The sequence below is a fragment of the Pantherophis guttatus genome, chromosome 6 (assembly GCF_059756535.1).
Source record: "Pantherophis guttatus breed Tessera chromosome 6, ASM5975653v1, whole genome shotgun sequence".
Classification (NCBI taxonomy): Eukaryota; Metazoa; Chordata; class Lepidosauria; order Squamata; family Colubridae; genus Pantherophis; species Pantherophis guttatus.
The window spans coordinates 38,250,565-38,269,570 of record NC_142068.1 but is presented as its reverse complement, the minus strand read 5'-3'; the positions used below and the strand labels follow the sequence as shown (position 1 = coordinate 38,269,570).

The 19,006-nt window shown below is 35.4% G+C and overlaps 3 protein-coding genes across 17 annotated transcripts in view; 2 read left to right on the top strand and 1 right to left on the bottom strand.

Moving 5' to 3' along the window:
* Nucleotides 1–4,249, top strand: part of PASK (PAS domain containing serine/threonine kinase) — a 28,727-nt gene extending 24,478 nt beyond the window's left edge. For 8 of the 12 annotated variants that reach the window (XR_015728452.1, XR_015728454.1, XM_087872116.1 and 5 more), the window contains 2 exons: nt 3,479–3,625; nt 3,942–4,249. Coding sequence is in view for 8 of the 12 variants with exons in the window: in XM_087872116.1 (XP_087728242.1) it covers nt 3,479–3,625; nt 3,942–4,132 (338 nt within the window). In the remaining 4 variants the exon portion in view is untranslated. Of the gene's footprint in view, nt 1–3,268; nt 3,335–3,478; nt 3,626–3,941 lie in introns of all 12 variants that reach the window. The other 4 variants (XR_015728453.1, XR_015728451.1, XM_087872112.1 and 1 more) reach the window with 2 other exon arrangements.
* Nucleotides 4,250–9,245: 4,996 nt separating this feature from the next.
* On the top strand, nt 9,246–14,967 carry MTERF4 (mitochondrial transcription termination factor 4). Of its 2 annotated transcripts, none has more exons than XM_034439514.3 (4): nt 9,246–9,356; nt 11,053–11,554; nt 13,073–13,257; nt 14,593–14,967. In XM_034439514.3, exons 1-4 carry the CDS (start codon nt 9,321–9,323, stop codon nt 14,935–14,937), a joined length of 1,068 nt encoding a protein of 355 aa, XP_034295405.1. In that variant the 5' UTR covers nt 9,246–9,320; the 3' UTR covers nt 14,938–14,967. The 2 variants fall into 2 exon arrangements, with proteins under 2 accessions (XP_034295405.1, XP_034295406.1); XM_034439515.3 differs by lacking the exon at nt 9,246–9,356 and adding an exon at nt 9,556–9,764.
* A 333-nt stretch (nt 14,968–15,300) lies between these two features.
* Nucleotides 15,301–19,006, bottom strand: part of SNED1 (sushi, nidogen and EGF like domains 1) — a 79,139-nt gene continuing 75,433 nt past the window's right edge. The window contains exons 31-33 of one of the 3 annotated variants that reach the window (XM_034439509.3): nt 18,824–18,907; nt 18,333–18,362; nt 15,301–17,557 (exon numbers count right to left, since the gene is read on the bottom strand). In XM_034439509.3, the coding sequence (XP_034295400.1) occupies nt 18,341–18,362; nt 18,824–18,907 (106 nt within the window). In that variant the 3' untranslated portion in view covers nt 15,301–17,557; nt 18,333–18,340. The remainder of the gene's footprint in view (nt 17,558–18,332; nt 18,363–18,823; nt 18,908–19,006) is intronic. The other 2 variants (XM_034439511.3, XM_087872110.1) reach the window with 2 other exon arrangements.

The following is a 19,006-nucleotide window of genomic DNA, read 5'->3' as shown; positions in this document are numbered from 1 at the left end:
CAGTTCATTGGGTCTTTATTATTATTGGTAAGAGAAAGGAATCCTTGTTACTTAATACCTGTCATACATTTCAAGAAGTAGCGTTCCCAGAAGTTTCTACAAGTTTCATTGGGGACATCAGGATAGTATTACAGAGGGTTAAGATGAAAATAGTATTGGTCACCCTTTGGGGTGACTTATCCGGATTTAGATGGAGGGAATGCATTCTCTTTGTTCTGCTTAATCTCTAAATAGTGTTCAGTGCCATCAGTTATGTTTCTAGATTGCCTATGAAAACTGGATTGAAGCTTCAATGGTTCTGATACTCCTTGAGTGGGCAGTTGCAGTTGCTGTTAGTGAAGGAGGAAAGGTTTGCGTCCTTAGGCACTTCATTAAGGAGCAGAGGACCAATGCTAGCTCCACAAACATTTATAGCAATAAGATACAAAACATAAACTATAATATCTAATAACAGAACATCTAATAAGTATAAAATACCAGGCCTTTTCTGTATCTTTGCAGACAATTAAGCAGCTATCCCCTTTTATTTAAATTTATTTATACTTACGTTACAAATATTTAGCAGTATTTAGAGACATTGAAGGAGATCTGTTACTTATATCAGATGGTAAATACCAAAGCTAGAAGGAGTCTGGCTACCCTGAACAGTTTGTTAATAGCAGTACAATAGTAAAATACCATGCATAAATATCCCTGAAGGAGGGTCAGTTCAGAAAAAAATGAATATTGAGGTTGATGTAATATGGGCGTCAATATTACCCATACTGCATGGGCCAAGTTGTTCATTATAAGGAATATTCTTACACTTCCTTTCCAAGATACCAGAAGGTAAAACATTAAATTTTGTTGGCATCGTAGCTCATCTTATATTTAGCAATTTGAGCTGATCTCATACCCAGTCAGATTGGATACCTTCCAACACATGTTTGAAATTTCTATATCTGTGTTGGCTTGGCTTTGGCATCGACCATGGTATCATGCTGCACCGGTTGGAAGAGTTAGGGGTGGGAGGCACTGTACTACAGTGGTTCTCCTCCTTTCTCTCCGGCCGGATGCAGTTTGTGTTGGCAGGGGGGCAGAGGTCGACCCCGAGGCCCCTCATATGTGGGGTGCCACAAGGGTCGGTCCTCTCGCCCCATTTGTTCAACATTTATGTAAAGCCGCTGGGCGAGATCATCCGTGGTTTCGGGGTGAAGTACCACCAGTACGCTGATGGCACCCAGCTGTATATCTCCACCCCGGACCACCCCAACAATGCCCTTGAAGTGATGTCTCGGTGTCTGGAGGCCGTGCGGATCTGGATGGGGAGGAACAGGCTCAGGCTCAACCCATCCAAGACCGAGTGGCTGTGGTTTCCAACGTCCCAATATAGTCAGTTGACACCATCGCTGACTATTGGGGGCGAATCGCTGGCCCCCACGGAGAGGGCGTCCTCCTGGATTCACGGCTGTCTTTAGAAGAGCACTTGACGGCCGTGACCAGGAGGATCTTTCATCAGGTTCGCCTGATTCGCCAGTTGCATCCCTTTCTGGATCGGGACTCCCTACACACAGTCACTCATGCCCTCGTCACCTCCCGCCTGGACTATTGTAACGCTCTCTACATGAGGCTCCCCTTGAGGAGGCTCCAACTGGCGCAGAGTGTGGCCGCACGGGTGGTTATGGGAGCAACATGGCGCTCCCGTGTGACACCTCTCCTGCGCGAGCTGCACTGACTCCCGGTGGTCTTCCGGGTGCGCTTCAAGGTTTTGGTTACCACCTTTAGAGCACTCCATGGCTTAGGACCTGGCTACTTACGGAACCGCCTACTACCACAAACAGCCTCCCACCGGCCGGTACGCTCTCATAGAGAGTGGCTCCTCCAGGTGCCGTCAGCCAAACAATATCGACTGGCGGCCCCTAGGGGGAGGGCCTTCTCTGTGGGGGCACCTACTATCTGGAAAGAACTCCCCCCGGAGATACGGAGGATCCCGGATCTGCGCACCTTCCGCCATGCTTTGAAGACACTCCTATTCCAGCAGCCGGCCTGGCCTAATTTTCTCCCCTTCTTTTAAATTTTTAAATTGAAATTTTAATTTGTTTTAAATTATTGGGAATTTTAATTGTCTCAGGCAAAATTATTTAATTTGGTTTTAATTATGTTTTTAAACTTTTGTATTTATGTGTTTTATTTTGTGCCTGTTCACCGCCCTGAGTCCTTCGGGAGTAGGGCGGTATACAAATTTAATAAAATGAAATGAAATGAAATGAATGAAAATTTGGAAGTAGTTGCTAATTTTTTAAAAAATCAGCTGTCACTTCCTGATTGGTCAGGTCTGGTATAGCAGAGTAACTCCAATATTGCAGGATATGCACTTTTGTCATTTGGCCTCTAAATCCAATTCAATGGGCTGGTTTAGATTTTTGTTAGGTTCCTTGCAACTAGGTGATCTAAATAGAATTGGCCTGACCATTTTGACTTGCCTAAAATGATAGAATAGGAATCCTGTTGTCTGAGATGTTAAGAGTGTGCGTGCTTAGAAATAACCCTCCTGGTAGCAGCCCTTTTGCTCTGGAATATATTGCCAAGATTAGGATGGCTGCTTTCTTACTAACATTTTGAAAAGAAGCAAAGACTATTTTCTTTCAATAATCCTTTGGCTCATGTTATTTAATAGAGGGCTAACTGTTCAGAATTAGGTGACTGCATGATATACTTCACATTCTGTATTTCAAAACACATTTATGATTTATCTGACATGTGAGATGCATAGAAACTCAGGAGGAGTGGCATAAAGTGACTGAGCATATGTGTTATAAGTAAATAAATGTAATTACTGTACTTCAGACTTTCAGGTTTTAATTACACTTTTCAAACTGTCATGTGTCAAAGGCTTGCTGACCTCTTCCTATAGATAGTTTCAGGAGGAGAATCTGAAGTATATAAAAAGTATAAGATAAGGAACATTTAACTCTTATTTCCCTGCTAATTCTTTGTTCTGAATTTCCATTCCATGTTGACTTTCCTGTGGAAAAAAAAAGATACATCATGATTTTTGTTAAGAATACATGCCATTTCAGTGGTACTCATTTGCAGAGCTTTTAGACTGCATTGTTTTATTCTCATATGGCCTTTGGATCAAATAATGAATTGCAATATCTTAAAACAAAAAAGAAATCCATTTCAGATAGTCATAAAGGATTATAATTTGGAATGATAATTCTTCAGAAATTATAGGTGCAGTGTCTTATTCAAAGTAGATGATCCTGAAACCTTGATTCTATTGCAGTAATTTTCACTACTGAATAGAAGCCATCTTGAGAAAAGAAAGTAATTACAAATGAAGCCAAGAAAGGTAATAAGGAGTAAAAAACCTTTGAAGTATGCTAGATTTCAATTTGTAAAAATTGTTCATCTTACAATTACATTCAATGAAAGTAGAATATGTGAAAGGCAAGCTGAAGGCTAATATGGTGTTGTTACTCTTTTCTTTCTTTAGATCTGATGAATCTCCTGTCTGGGCTCTTGAAGCCTTTGCCACAGGAACGAATCACTCTAGAAATGGTCATACGGGATCCTTGGGTGTTCCAACCTGTAAACGTGATAAACTATGCATGGGAGAAAGTATTTGCTTGTGGCAAAACAGGTATGTGAAAGGATTCTGAAAGCAGCATTCCTAATTTACCATGAATTCTCAGATGAATAAGATTTACAAAGTGTTTTATACAGGGGATATTTTGCATTTGACATAGTTGTTTCAAGGTTTTAGCACACAAGGGATGTGTTTGAAATAAATTTCTGTGCAGTGCAGATTTATGTGTGTTTTGCACATCAGTAAATCTTGTTCTGTTCAGTAACACTTCTGTTACATATACAGAATCACACTAAAGTATGCAGTGGCTGGTTAACTAGTATTTGCTATTCAATGTTTATTAATATTAATAAAAATATTTTATTTTTAGAAAACAACAGTTTTAAAATTTCTCCCATTGGCTGCAGTCATGGTGGTATCTGGGCAATCCCAAGCCTGAACAGTGAGCAGAGTTTTAATGATGAGGTCAATAATCATGAGCCAGCAAATTCCCAGCTACTTGGAATGATCTCTTCTGCAGAACGAGAGCCATCAACCTCTTCCCAATGCCAGAATCACTGAAATCTTAACTTTGGACACAATCTTACTCGTCTTGAGAACTAAAAAAAAAATACCACAAGGATATCAATGTGATGAACATAATGAAGCAGCAAAATTACAAATTCACTCTGCCTCCTGTGAGCGCGTCTGATATGATTCTTTAATTCCGACATATGGTTTAGTCTTCATGGTGCCTGTCTACATAACTAGTGTAATTTTAGTCATTAGATAGCACAAAATCGAGCTCTCAACTACATAATTTAAATCTGTGTATTTGATTTTTCACCACTGACATTATAAAACTTTATAAAAAAATATCAACAAATAGATCTTCAATATTTTGGGAACGAGACTAAACAGTAAATTACCACAGTGAATAGAACAGGCAACCACATTCTGTATTTCATTTTGGTTAGTCTATTTTCTATTGGTAAGTAATAGAATTAATTTATTTATGATTGTTAATCATAACAAACTTTGCTTAGACTGCAGTAGAGGTAGCATTCATCTTAGATTCTTTTATATTTTAAAGTTTCCTCATACATCAGGCTTTTTTGAAAGAAAGTATATTTAACATTTTTCTTATTGGAATATTAGGACATAATTTGAGATTTTGTTTAAGTAAATTACTGACAGCTGTCCTGATAAAAATAAAAGTTAAGGATGGCCATATATTTTACCTCATCTTTCAAAATTTAGGTGATACATAACTAAAGGATTAGCAGTATTAATTTATAACACTCTATTTTGGCTTTGTGGGTGGTCTTCAGAGAAATCTTCACAATAGAGTAAACATTGCACATGTTAAGTTTAAATGCAAGATCAATATTTTCTTATAAATATCAAGACAAAACTTTTTAGTATGTTAATCAACATCTACACTAAAGTGGGCATTTATTTTCCGACAAACAACATTAGCCAGAAATTTCTGACAGGTGAGTTTCACTTAAAAACCTTTATTATGCTGAAAGAAATAGTCTCTAGAAAGTTCAATTGATTTGACCAATTCATCTTTTAAAAATTTTTTATGTATATAGTTGCTGTAGATTATAAATTGGCAATTTAATTTTTTATAATTTTTTTAACTGTTTAGGATCAATATCTTTTTTTCAGATTATTTTAGCACAGAAGATAATTGTTTCTCTTTATTGATTGTGTTGCTTGATGGCTTGATAGGTGAACATTTGTATTTGACTAATTCTTCAACAATGCAGCTATCCTTAATATTAATGCCAATTTGAATGTTATTTACTAGGGTTCACTTTAGAGGTTGTTTCAGTGGAATACATTTTCAGTTCTATTTTGGTTATATTATTAGGTTATGCCTTCCTTTCTTTCATAGTAAAGAAAGCTATTACCCAATCTATACAGAGAAAAAGAAGAAGCTATTAATCTATACAGAAAAGAAAATATTTGGAAGAATTCTATTAAAAATGTTTTTTTATGTATGTGCGTAGTATAGAAAAAGACATCAATATCTAGCAACAACTACTGTCAAATCAATCTATTTAATATATTATGTCCCTTGAGGTCTACTGTTTCTCTATTTTGGTGTGTATTTCACAGTAGTGTGGGGAAAATGCAGAATTTTAGATTGACACGATTCCATATTATCCAGTTTGTTAAAGAGATGTATATACTAACATTATTACAAAAGGGTGCAATTGAAAATTAATCCAAGGGAAGGCCTCACTAGATAATGTCCCACTTGGGCATAATACCTAGATTTGTCAGATAAAATTAGACTAAATCACAAGTAAGACTAGAAACTTGTATAAAGGTGTTTTGAAACCGATACCTGTTTCCTTTCAAAAACTGTTCCTGGCTACGTGCACATGTATTTTCATGGATAGTTGCTTGGTTGACAATTCTAATGGAAACATTAGAATGCACGCATGCACAGAAAATCTAAGATAACCTTTAAAATCTTATGAACATTCCAGACGAGCTGGATGCTTTAATGCTTCAAGAAAAACAGTGCTTTGTTTAGCTAATGTACTTTGTGAAGCACCTCATTCACTTGTTTTGCACAACCATAATAATCGGATAAATCTTGTGTCTTGAATTTTTGCCATAAACTCTGTTTTAGACTATGAGAACTTTTGAATTATATTTGCTGTAATTGTGTTAAATCATTTGCTGAAATGAATGAAATACACAGTATTTTAATGTATGTCTTATATTACTTTCTTTTCATGAACACCTGAAGTCCAGTCTTTTTTTTTTTTTGCAGCACTTTTTTGTTCTGCACATTTTACATTATTTACAGAAAAAGAATATAAATTATTTTTATCCTGCTATTTTTAGGGAACTCATAATTGATATATCTGACTCCTTTCCAATCTCCTTTTTCTAAAATAGATTCAGTTGAGAATGAATTATCCAAAACAACTCAGTGAAATCAACAAACTAAAACTTATATTTAAAAAAGTTAATTTGTGAGTCTGTAAACTAAAAGAGTCGGGAATATCATAACTAGATTTTTTAGGGATGTCAATTAGCATCGTTTGACTAAAACAAAGCTGGTATCAGGACATTCCTTGAAGACATGAAAACGCTTTGATTAGAATGTAATGTGTAGATATTTTCATTGACATAATTTGACAGACTGCCTGCTACAGTTTTTAAGATGTTTCTTCATTTTTCTTTGTTAATCAGTATTGCTGTTTGTCTGTTTTCCTTCAAAAGGAGGAGTTAAACAGCCCAGAAGGAGAGAGTTATCCTCTCCCGTTCTACATGGTACCATGCCTCATGGAGAAATAATTGTAGGGGAAATAACTCTTCGTTCAGAACGCAGATGTTTTTATTTGTCGGTTTGGGAAAATACTGGACTAGCAGAATCTGCTGGAACAAACTAAAAACAAAAAAGTCACAACAGATCTCACTAGTCCTAAAGCTCAGGGACTCTGCATTAACTGTCTTTTTCTTAGAAAGGAAAGAATCGTTGAAAACTAATTCTCCATTTCTACATACTTGAAGAATATAGGGTAACATTTCTTCACCCAGGTTATTTTTCTCCTGTTTAGTGTACAGGATTTTATTCTGTATTTCCTTTCAAGGAATCTAGGGCTTCCCACAACAAACATCTTATCTTCACAACAACCCTATGAGGAAGGCTAGACAGAGAGACTACTGGACAAAAAGCATTCCAAGTAATCTAATAAACTTCATTTTTAAATTATGTTTTTGAGTAAGCATAATGAAATTACAAAACACAGTTTATTGGAATAAAAATTATAAATATACATTTTAAAAATAAAATGGGAACACTACTTTTTTACAAACTCAAGAATAAATTGGCTGAAAAATTCAAATGTTTAGAATGAATATTTTTACAATCAACTGGATACAAAAAAAATATTCCTGTATAGTAATTCTCTTTGCAGCATCCATTAAAAGAGTATAAAATGTAATAAGTTGATATGTTCTACAACTAAAACGTATGCATTCTTAATAGATAAAAGTCAATGGAAGGACAAGTCCTAATCGTATTTTATTGTTTCATTCTTCCAAATGAATCCCTAGACTAGAGCATTATTTAAAATGTACAATATTTGTGGGAAAAAAATCTATTAATAACCACATTTTGAACTTTAGAATAAGATATTCAAACTCATTTCCAATGTCACATAGTTAGTATGTGCTAACTTAGTACCACTTTTATATTGCTTTCAGTTGATTAGGTACATGGTACATAAGATCCACAAATCTTAATACAGAATTTAGGATGTTAAACAATCAGAATCAAACATGTTAAATCAGAAATATATTGCCCCAGTAAGAAAATCAGGTAATCAAAAGCAGAATAAATTATATCACAGGTTTTACAACTTATATAAAAGAATTTAAAAGCAGAGAGGACCTGTGGAAAGCTACAAAGAACCAACATTGGATGGAACCAATAGAGGAGCTGGCACCAGAGTGTGGCAAAGCTGGGAAAAGCTAATTAAATAGACCGCATGAGATATTCTGAACAAATAGGGCTATCCGGTGGCCTATGCCCTTTGTGATTGTGATGACATGCAGACAACATATGCACACTCGTACTTTGAGTCCTGATCAATACAAGCTTGGCCTTGTAACAGCGTGACAATGCAATTAATATTGCTAGTTTGGGGGCAAGATCTGTTTAACTTGTACTTATTTTAATCTTGTATTTTATCTTTTAAATGTTATGTCATATATTATGCCTTATTTTAATTGTGATGGTTCTGACATGAGTAAACAGTAGGGATAACTGAAAACCCAATTTAATTCCTCTTCACCTCATTTTTTAAAAAATTATGAACCATTCCAATGATTGAATGGACATTTGAAGCTAGGTTTCCCTGATTCTAGTCCATCTTTAATGTTTTCCCTTCACACTGAATTTGCTTAAGAGAAAGCTGATGCTTTTTGGCATTGCCATAATGCAAAAAACTGGATCCCAGCTATGGATATTCAGAAATTTATAGGTCACATTTGTCTCCCATTTTTTAAAAAAATCCTATGTCATGTAAAATTGTGAATCTGAGGCATCATCACTTTGTGCGTTTTTGTGTTGTGTCAATATCAGAAACAATTCTATAATACTAATTTACATAAGTAAACTGATGTAATTTACAACTGTTGCTTCCAAGTAAAATTGAAATACGGTACCTATAAGGAAGTGTAACACAAATGTTCATTTCTGTCATTTTTCTGCAGTAGAGTGACTGAAACAACTTGGTTTGTGGAGATGTAATTGGATTCATTCGGGTAGACCCTATACAGCAGGGTTTCTCAACCTTGGTAGCTTGAAGATGGGTGGACTTCAACTCCCAGAATCCCCCAGCCAGCAGTGCTGACTGCGGGATTCTGGGAGTTGAAGTCCACCCATCTTTAAGTTACCAAGGTTGAGAAACGCTGCTATTCAGTATAAGTAATATGAATATTCATAAGAATCGGACTTTTATTCAGGTGGGATTCTTTACGAATGTCAGGTATGATACGCCCTTAACTACTCTCGGGGAAGATAATCGCGCGCTCCCTCTGTTCACATTTCTGATTTGGCCCCGACAGGTCTTCATTCACAACCTTTTACAACTACTTTTAAGGTATTTTTATCCGCTCTTCGGTTGTCCCACGGAACGATTTTCCCCCAGTTTCCGTTTCGGAAGGAAAGCGTTTACACGAACACCTTCCCCTTTCGTTTTCTCGCTACTTAGCCAAACTGCGAAAGCTCTGAGAGATGCCGAATGTGAAATTAGCAATCCGCTATTGGCGCGTGAGTACGCTTCGCACTATCAGTTTGTCCACCGAAAAATAATCTGTGAACAGAAATGCGATTTACTATTGCACTTTCATGGGTTATAAGCAGACGTGGGAAAAGCTACTCCCCCGATGAGTTCGCATATACCTCTCCGCGTCCTGTATGGACGCAGCAAGTGTAATTTGTAACCATGGTTTATGATTGAGTGACAATATAAATCAAGCCAATTGCGGCCCATCAGGCAATAATCGTTTTAACTTTAACACTATTTGGGTTATAAGTGCCGTTTCCCTTTTACGGACGGCTGAGACGGAAGCATTGCTCAAGTTTTATCTAATCATTTCCAACCGATGGCTTTCCAGCGGTGCTACCACTTCATCCACCGGGTCTATGCTCATGTGTCCAGAGGAGGAAAGCGGAAAGGTCGATCGTGGTAAAGGGGCGAGGTTGAAGAGGGATTCCTTGTGTCAGATTCTGTTAAAATCACAATCTGGTTTTCATTCATTCATTCATTTAATGTACATGGCGATTTCAAGGACATTAAATTCCTTGTTTTAATGTAGTAATTCATACATTACTACATGTATGGGTATGTGTATAGTGTTTAGAATAAAGTGACAAATGTAATTTATATAATTGTTTATGAAGATCAATTTTTGGTACACCTTGCATATCCATACACATAAATGTATTTCAAAGTTAAAAGCAAAATGGAATTATTTCGTATGTAAACGTACACCGAATTGCAGATTTAATCTGAAATTAGTTTCCTTTTTTGATAGCATATACTGTATCAGATGAGTTGAGCTTTTATATTTATATAAGTTCTTTGGCCATGGTTAGGTTGTGTGTATACAGTATGGTAGACTTGGCTAAAATGGAGCCACTGTGTTTTAGTATGCTGTAGAATAACCACGTTTTTTTAATGTGTAGATCAGATTATCACTCAAATCTTAATTTATTTGGATGCAATATGTCATTTGAATATAGCAATCTTAATTTTTTAACCTGAGTTTGGGGTCACATTTGTGTCAATCACTAATTTTACTGTAGATAGTTCAAATTTAAAGTCTAATAATTTACATTTCAATTTTGAAAGTGTGCAATGATATAGAACAGTCTGATGTGCTTTTAAGTTAATGTTTCATGAGTATTAATATAGAACATTTTATCTTTCAAGCAGACTAGGGCACCAACATATTCTGAAAAACTGGAGAAATATTTGGAAAAGATTGCTTCTCAATATTATTCTACATAATAATATTTTTCTTTAAACACACTTTTGAAATACCTCCCAAATGGAGTACTAGTGTTTGATAGTTTATGCAGAACAGTTTACTTTTTGTTTTGGTGTTGCCCAAAACCAAGAGATTTATCTCCTACCTATTATTTGTGAACATACTTGTTACTTATTTTCTAAAAATACAATATTTAATGTGGCCTGTGTGATAAAAGTGGTTATATTCAGTGTAAGCTGTAACACTTTTTGAACAATTAAATGTTTCTGTAGAGTAGTGACAAATTTATCTTAATTGTGTGAAATACTGTAATTAAATAACTTAAATAAGGTTATAGCTTTAATATTTTATAAATTATGGTGTGATAGTGGTTTTAGTTTAGTTTTGGCAGGCGTCTTTGATCTGCTGGCAACTATACTTGTTCTTTCCTTTAAAATACAATTATGTTTGCTTTTTAAAATCTATTTTTGCAGATTTTTCAGAAATGCAGCTTTCCCCCCCTTGCCTATGACTGTATCCATTTACCTTCTCTCAGTGTATTACCAGCTGCCTTTTGGTGGTCTCATCAACACCTAGATTGCAGATTGATTACTACCAGGTCTTTTGTACAAAGCAAAAAAGGCTTTCCCCCTTATAGGTCAAACTATGAGTGCACTCTAAAGCCCCAAGAAACTTTAATTAATGCACCAGTAGAAGAAGTAAAAGCAACAGATGTGGACCATTTGAAGATAGAAGAGGACACAAGTGCTTATGTTGACCTGGGATTCAGTCCTGCTCAGATAACACAGCTATTGAGCTTGCAGCTGGATGTACCTTTTCAGTCAAAATTGACTGCAATTTCAGAATTACTCCTATTGGGTTTAAGCATTACCACAATACTGAAGACCCTAGAAAAGAAGCCTGAACTGCTGAGAATGTCACCAAAACATTTGAAGGAACGTGCAAATCTTCTGAGGAGACTTGACTTAGATGCAGGTAATCCTCTCCCTAATCTGTGCAGTTGCTGAATTTATACACTGAATTAGTGGATTATTTAGTTCTAATTTGTTTAGATTCTGTCCACAATATATTTAGTTTTCTGTCCCTTATATTTAGGGAAGTGTTCATGTTCAGTTAATCATATACACAGTCAATTGATATTCTTCAAATTGCTACAAATTACTACATAAATTTCTGGATCAATTTCTTAATCTATACTGAGTTTCTTACATATAGGTGCCAGTTGCTTGCCAAAAGATATTAGAATATTTTACCCACCATCTTTCATTTCAGAATAACCTTTTTTCCTGCCAGAATAAATATTTGGGGGTTTGGTGGGCGTCTTCAAGGACTGAAGGGTCTAGAGTAGTGCTGTCACTCAACAAAATGGGATTATTTTGTTATATATACACATATACATACTTCTTGGGGGAGATCCTAGAGTTGGGCTGAACAAGTGCTTTAAGCTTCTGTTATAATTAAACACCTGATTTGCTATTTTTACATACACACACATATACATGCACAAACACACACAAAAAACATTTATACTCTGTATATCAATAAGGAATTGCAAGCAATGGCCAACATGGAAATATTTCACGTTGAAATAGCCGTGGTGGCACACAATGGTTAGAATGCAGTATTGCAGGCTAATTCTGCCAACTGTCAGCAGTTCGATCCTGACCTGCCAAAGGTTGACTCAGCTTTCCATCCTTCTGAGGTTGGTAAAATGAGGACCCAATGTCAGCCTCAGTTTTGCCTGCTTCAGCTGCCATAAGAAATCGGGGGGAGGGATTAGTTATGGAGCAAAGGGTGGGAAGAAGCAGGAGGTGTTTTTTTTTCCTTGTAGGATATGTCTTCATGAGAAACGAAAGTGGATCTTCAAAAGGGGACGTCTGACCAACTGCCCTACATTCCTGATGGATGACGCTGCCAAACGTGTTGCCACCTGACCTTTGGAAGACCTTTGGATTGGCTGATGATTTATGAACACGGGGGGGGGGGAGAAGCTTAGTAGATGCATTTCGCGCGTTTTGCTCACTTCCAGCTTTACCTGGGTTGCTATTCATTTCATATTCAGTAAAAGTACTAAATTCCTCAAAATGCTTGAGTTTGGGTTTTTCTTTCCTGGATACTGAAGGAAGCATACCTGACACCCAGATTGTTGGGGGCAATATGCTGACTCTGTAGACTATTAGAGAGGGCTGTAAAGCACTACAAAGTGGTATATAAGTCTAAGTGCTATTGCTGTTGCTATTTTTGCACTGAAGAGCAGTGCAAAATTAAGTACAAAACTGGGATAATGTAGTAATGTAGACTCAGAAGTACTCCAAATGCATTCTTTAGAGAGAACAATGATTAGACATTATGTGAAACACTTAGGAAAAAATTGTATCTTTAAAATATACTAGTTTGCTCTTAATATTGCTACGGATACATGGGTCTGTCTATAGGGAAAGAATAGAGGATTTTAGTCAGCACTATCTTATCGCTTTCCTCTTATTTTAACAGGAAGTGTTAACCAGGTGGCAGTACATTTTCCAAGTATCTTTACAGTGCCACACAAGAGAATCAAATCCTTAGAGAATCTCCTTAAAGAAAAATGTCTCTTCACAATGGCACAAGTGTCAAAAATTCTACGAACAACTCCACAGCTCCTTTTAGAAGAGTTAAATGATGTAGAATACAAATTCCAGGTATTTTCAGAATAACTTTGCTGATGTCAGATTGCATGAAGTGGTATACTTTTTCATTGCTGAACTTGAGCAATTCAATAAATAAAAATATGCTTTAAGAGATTTCATATATCTCCTAGTTTCAGAATGTGACTTTAACAGTTGCATTTATCATTTCTTCAAATATTGCCTGTAACAATATCTTAGAAAATTTTGTTCCTATGCACTTTTTTTTGCTTATTAAAATCTATTATATGGATCCTGAGAAATGTCTATTGAATCTACCTTATGATATTTTTTGCTTCTAGAGTTATAATGATGAAGACTTTGGCCTCATCTCTTACCCCTGGAAAGCTTGCATTCTGATATTTTGATTTCACTTATCTTTAACTGTATTTTCCTTCTGTCGTTTTTTAAAAATGTAACCTTCCATTGTTATCCCTTTTTTGTTTTAACAATTGCTGAAAATGATATATGAGTCATAAAGTCCAGATCACAGGAAGTAATTGTCCTACTCTACTCTTCCTTGGTCAGACTTTATACTTGTGAAACCAGTTGTTCATGAAGCAGCACAATTCTTCCAATTGTAGAACTTCAAATAGAGACTTGATTCTTCTTCCTAAAACGCTTTACCACATCCTCTACTGAGAAAGTGCTTGTAACCTGTTAGTTCTCAGGCTGGTTCCAGGTCTATGATTTGCTAATTCTGTGAAGTTTTACAATAACCTCATTTCTCCTGGATGGCTTACTATGTCTACATTTTTATTTCCACGGCCAATTTTTAAAATTAAAATGGCCAAATCCCTTTTCATCTTTAGAACGTAAACACTCAAATGCCCTGGGTGTTAGTAAGCTAGTTATCTGCTTGATTTTCCTGTAAAATATGAGGCAAAATATAGGAAATACTAAGGAATAATACTAAGGAATAGTAGAAACATGCAGCAAAAGGAATTTAGTAATTTAAAAAGTCGCTCCCCTAATCTTTCACCCCTAATCTACCACAATATGGATTGGTTACTTGGAATTCAAGCCCCATTAGCACCAGCTATCATAAATAATTATAATTATAGCAGTCTCAATTCCTTCACATCCCAATTGATTCTCAGATTTAAAATAAAAGTATATTTTATGTGACAATACCCCTTAGAGCTAATTTTCTTGTACACATTTCACGCCTGAGTAAAGAATGATATTTCTTGCAGGCTGCAAGTTGTGCCCATATATATTAAGAACACAACCTTCTTGAAACTAAGACACAATTTAGTGTATTTCTGTGTTGAACTGTGACCTTGACTTACATTCTTTGTAGTAGAATGCTAGTGTTTATTCTTCCACTTAATAATCTCTGTTTTTTAGTTTGCGTATTTCAGGATGGGAATTAAACATGGAGAGATAGTGCAGTCTGGTTTCTTCCAAGCATCGCTGGCTGAAATAAACAAGCGAATAAATTTTTTGGAGCGCTTGGGACGCTATCAAACTCCTGATAAGAAAGGACAGACCCAAATTATCAATCCCAAACTGAAAAGTATTATCAGAGCTTCTGAACAGGATTTTGTGACTGAAATAGCCTGCTCCTCAATTGAAGAGTATGAGGTCTTTAAGAAGTTGCTGGCCGATGAAGAAGAGCAGAGGAGGCAACAGGAGGAAGCAATGGAAGAATTCTCAGATTCAGAGAATGATGATGGATCTGGTTCCGAATAATTTTGCAATTAAAAGTTTTGCTATCTGGTAGTAGTAGTAGTATTTCTTGCCTTTTTAAGATGGGAAGGAAGGAGCTGATGGATACTTCTGATAATAGAGAAATTAATACTTGTGAATATTTTTAAATGAGTTATTAAAAAATGAAAGGCAGGTTGGCAAATCAAACTCAAAGTATCAATTCATAAATATGGCTTTAAATCAAGTTTCTAAATGGTAGCCTTATTTGAAAAGAAATGGGTTTTTTTAAATGCAATTTTTATAGCTATCTTCAGGAATCCTTTCATTCTTAAAAAAAAAAGCAGAATGACTTTGAAATAAATTATATATTTGGTCTAAAACGGAAAAAAAAAACCACAAGGTAACTTTAATAAAATAAAACCTTTTTAGTTTATTGGTGCATTACATATGCCTTGACCGGACTACAGAGTACTGGATTGATAATGGTCCTCTTCTGCCTTAAGACAGTCTCTAGGGAAAACTGTGTGACAAACAAGGAACAAGCAATAAAGTTCTGTCATACCCTTTGTCTTCTGCAGATACTATTTTAAAACTTTACTTTGGATTTTGAAAAATGTAATATTTTGGTGCTACCCCTTCTTTGTTCTCTTTAGTCTTGGAATCTTTGATATTCTAGTTAAAAGGTGAGATGGTTCTCATAAGCCAAATATGTAGCGTAATTGCAGTGCTGATGTGGTGGTTCAAAATTCCAAGGATTTCACTTCCTTCTTCCTTTCATATAGTCTTCCTAATACACATTTTCTGCTGACCATGCTCAGTTCTCATTTAGTTATTTTTTTCCCCAGATTCTGTCACATCAGAAATAGAGGGAACAATATACCAATTCAACCTGATAATGTAAACAAATGTGCAAATATTTCTGCTGGTTACACTGACTTTAGCAGAAGACTACTGGGTTTTTAAAAGTTGTACTTATACATTTTTAATGCAATCTGTGGCCCTTTAGTGTTGTGCCATCTCCCATCAGGGAAAAGAATCACAAATGGACAGTATCACCCATTACTCACAGCACACATAAATAACTTATGTAGGAATGCGACTAAGCATCTCTTGACTTCTAGGGTTTTAAATTTTTTATTTATTTATTAATTTCTTATACCACCCACCTCCCCTACAAGATGACTCTGGGCAGCTTAAAAGTTATAAAACAAGTAAAAATTAGTTAAAATATTAAAAGAATAAAGGAACTTTGGAACCACTTTGTGCTATTTCTGCCAATAGCAAGGATTATTGTCTTTCCAATTAGAAAAATATCCCCTTTTCAATATGCTCCTCTATGCTAAATAAACAATATTTACAGCTCTTAAAGTTTGCCATGAATTATGTTGCAGGCAATGGGTGTGCCTCTTCTGCAATAAACCAATACCGGCCAGAATGGTAATTTAAAACTTTGACTCTCTAGTTGTATTGCTTTATAAAATACAATATATGTCTATTAACACAATCTTATTGTTTTAACTAGTCATATGGTTCACAAAGGCTAGGTAATAGTAAGACTTTTTGAAGGCTAGTCATCGTGTTTTGCAAAATAAACACCACTGAAGAAGGATGGAAGCCTTTTTTTCCCATCGGCATCACAATTTTGTCTTTTAAGAATATCAAAGGAAATACTTTACCTATTAAACATTAAGGTTTTCAATAAAATTCTTTATGAACGCACAGAAACCTTCATAAACAGCATTTGAAGGCCGAACAAAATCTCTTGGGTTTTTCTAAAAGACAGGTAGAGTCCTCTATTGCTGCTGCTACCAGGTTTTTTCTTATTCTAACTTCTGAAGTGTTGATAATTTGTTAGCAATAAGGAATTGAGGGCTAAACAAATTGGATAATTTTTCATTTACATTAATTTTGTCAAGGAACAAAAAAAAAAAACGACAAGGGTTTGTATATGTGATTTTAAGTGTTTGAGGATCAATTTCTGAGGCAATAAGATTTGTTTTAGGTTATAAAGAGAACACAGGACTCAGGTTTAAGGCAGTCCATAAATCAGATTGTATATCCAAATCTCAAATGCTGTTAAAGCTTGAGTACTGTTCTGCAGGTAGCTTGCAAAAGAACTTTTACTCAATTTATATAATGAAATTAAATCCTATGAAGCTGGAAATGAAAGTGAGATATAATCTTGCTGAAGAGAAGGGGCTATATAGCTCTTGAACAAAAAAGGTGGAAAGTCCTTTGTTCTAGCTGCCCCCCCCCCCCCCCCGGTTTAAAAAAATCAGTTGACATGATGAAGCTATTATATCCTTGGGATGATGTGAAGTTGAAGACAATCTAGATTGTTCGGTATTGCAGGTAGGGATGTAATAATTCTCCATTTCATGCCAAATATTTGTATTTCAATTGTAAATTAATAAATGGATTTGTTCTCTATTCACATTGCAATTAAAATCTGTAGCAGATCACTGTTATTCAGCATTCCTTGAGAGCAGTTCCTTGGTACTCCAAAAGCAAGTAGGATCACGGTGAGGAATTCTGTTGGTACAACAACTCTGGCACTTATCAGTAGAAGACTTAATGGAGGGAATCTTCCTCTTCCATTTAAGGATTGAGACACAACCTTAAAATGAGAGACTGTTTTCCATCAGCCATTATCAAATAAGCACTATAGGAAAGCAGAAATAAAAGCTGTAATACAATATATTAAAAAAGGTGAGGCATACTGTGGCTGAATAAACCAGGGGAAAAAGGACTTTGCAATGTAAGAGAAAATATACAAAGCATCTATTTTCAAACAGTTAAAACTGATGGATCCTTTGCAAGACTCACGTGGTTACTTTGTGAGCTGTTCCTAGCTGTCTGCACATATACATGCATTCAGCTAGAAACATCTTCCAGAGTATAATGAATAACCATGAATAATCTGGTTGCTCTAATGAATTGAAAATACATTTCTATACAGTATGTTATGAAGCATTGCTTTGGTTAGCTTTGCTTAGCTCTGTAATACATGCAAATATAAATGCAATATATAATATATATAAATGTACATAAATATAAATGTTGTATATGTTCTTATAAATTTTCTTATTATGCCTGTTTTTTTGATTTTTTTTTAAAAACCCAATCATTATTAGTATGCCTTGCTAATTCCATCACATTCACAAAATATTTTGTGGCATTCAGTGAATATAGCTACAGTTTCCTTCTAATGTTTGGCAGGCTATCAATATCTTAGAGGTTCCTCAAAAAGGAGATCTAAATATTTGCTTGTCAATGATGCTTTACCCATGGTTTAAGATATGGGAAATTATAAAATGAGTCCAGACACTTCTTGTCCAAGGAACTCCGATTTATCAAGTGTCTAAATTTCCTGATTTATCTAGTGTATCAGTTAATGGAACAATCATTCCCATCCACTGCCTAATAAAGATACTTACTGTGGGTTTCAGTGCCTGTTGATTTGTTTTCTGAAATAAGAAATTTTAATATAAGACTATTTATCTTACACAGTAACGTAGGACTTATTTCTAAGAATTTCTTTATTCTGATGCTATTTAATTCCAACAGTGTTAGATGAAAGAAAGGACAAAGAAAAAACAAATAAAATATTGACTATGATATTCAGGATCTTTCATAAGTAATTCTTAGAGACTGCTTGGACAAGTCCTTGTGGTTTTCTTGACAAGATTTTTTCAGAAGTGGTTTGCCATTAACTCCTTTCTAGGGCTGAGAAAGAGTGATTGGCCCAAAGTCACCCAACTGGCTTACAATATCCAAATTGCCTGATGTCCCCCATAAATTAACATCCAGGTTGTATGATGTCCACCATTTTGTTAAAAATTATAATTGGTACTATGAGAAATTGGAGGTTAGGCATCCTTAGGATTTCTCCTGAAATGATGGCTTATAAAAACTACATTTGTTTTACCTGCTGAGTGCCTTATTTGTTCCAGTACTCTCACAACTCTCCTTATAACAAATGTCCTGGTGCACTTTGTAGACTCTCTTGTATCTGATAGGAAAACAAACATATATTAAAGAATGAATGATGGGAAATTTGACCACAAAGGGTTGTAAATTAAATCCCAGAACTTAAATCCCTTGGATTTTT

Excerpts from the sequence above, each read along its gene's own strand:
- MTERF4 (XM_034439514.3), top strand. The coding sequence starts at position 9,321 with ATGCCGAATGTGAAATTAGCAATCCGCTATTGGCGC. Across the intron at positions 9,357-11,052 it reads TAGCAATCCGCTATTGGCGC|ATTTTTCAGAAATGCAGCTT; the intron begins GTGAGTACGCTT and ends CTATTTTTGCAG. Across the intron at positions 11,555-13,072 it reads GAGACTTGACTTAGATGCAG|GAAGTGTTAACCAGGTGGCA; the intron begins GTAATCCTCTCC and ends TTATTTTAACAG.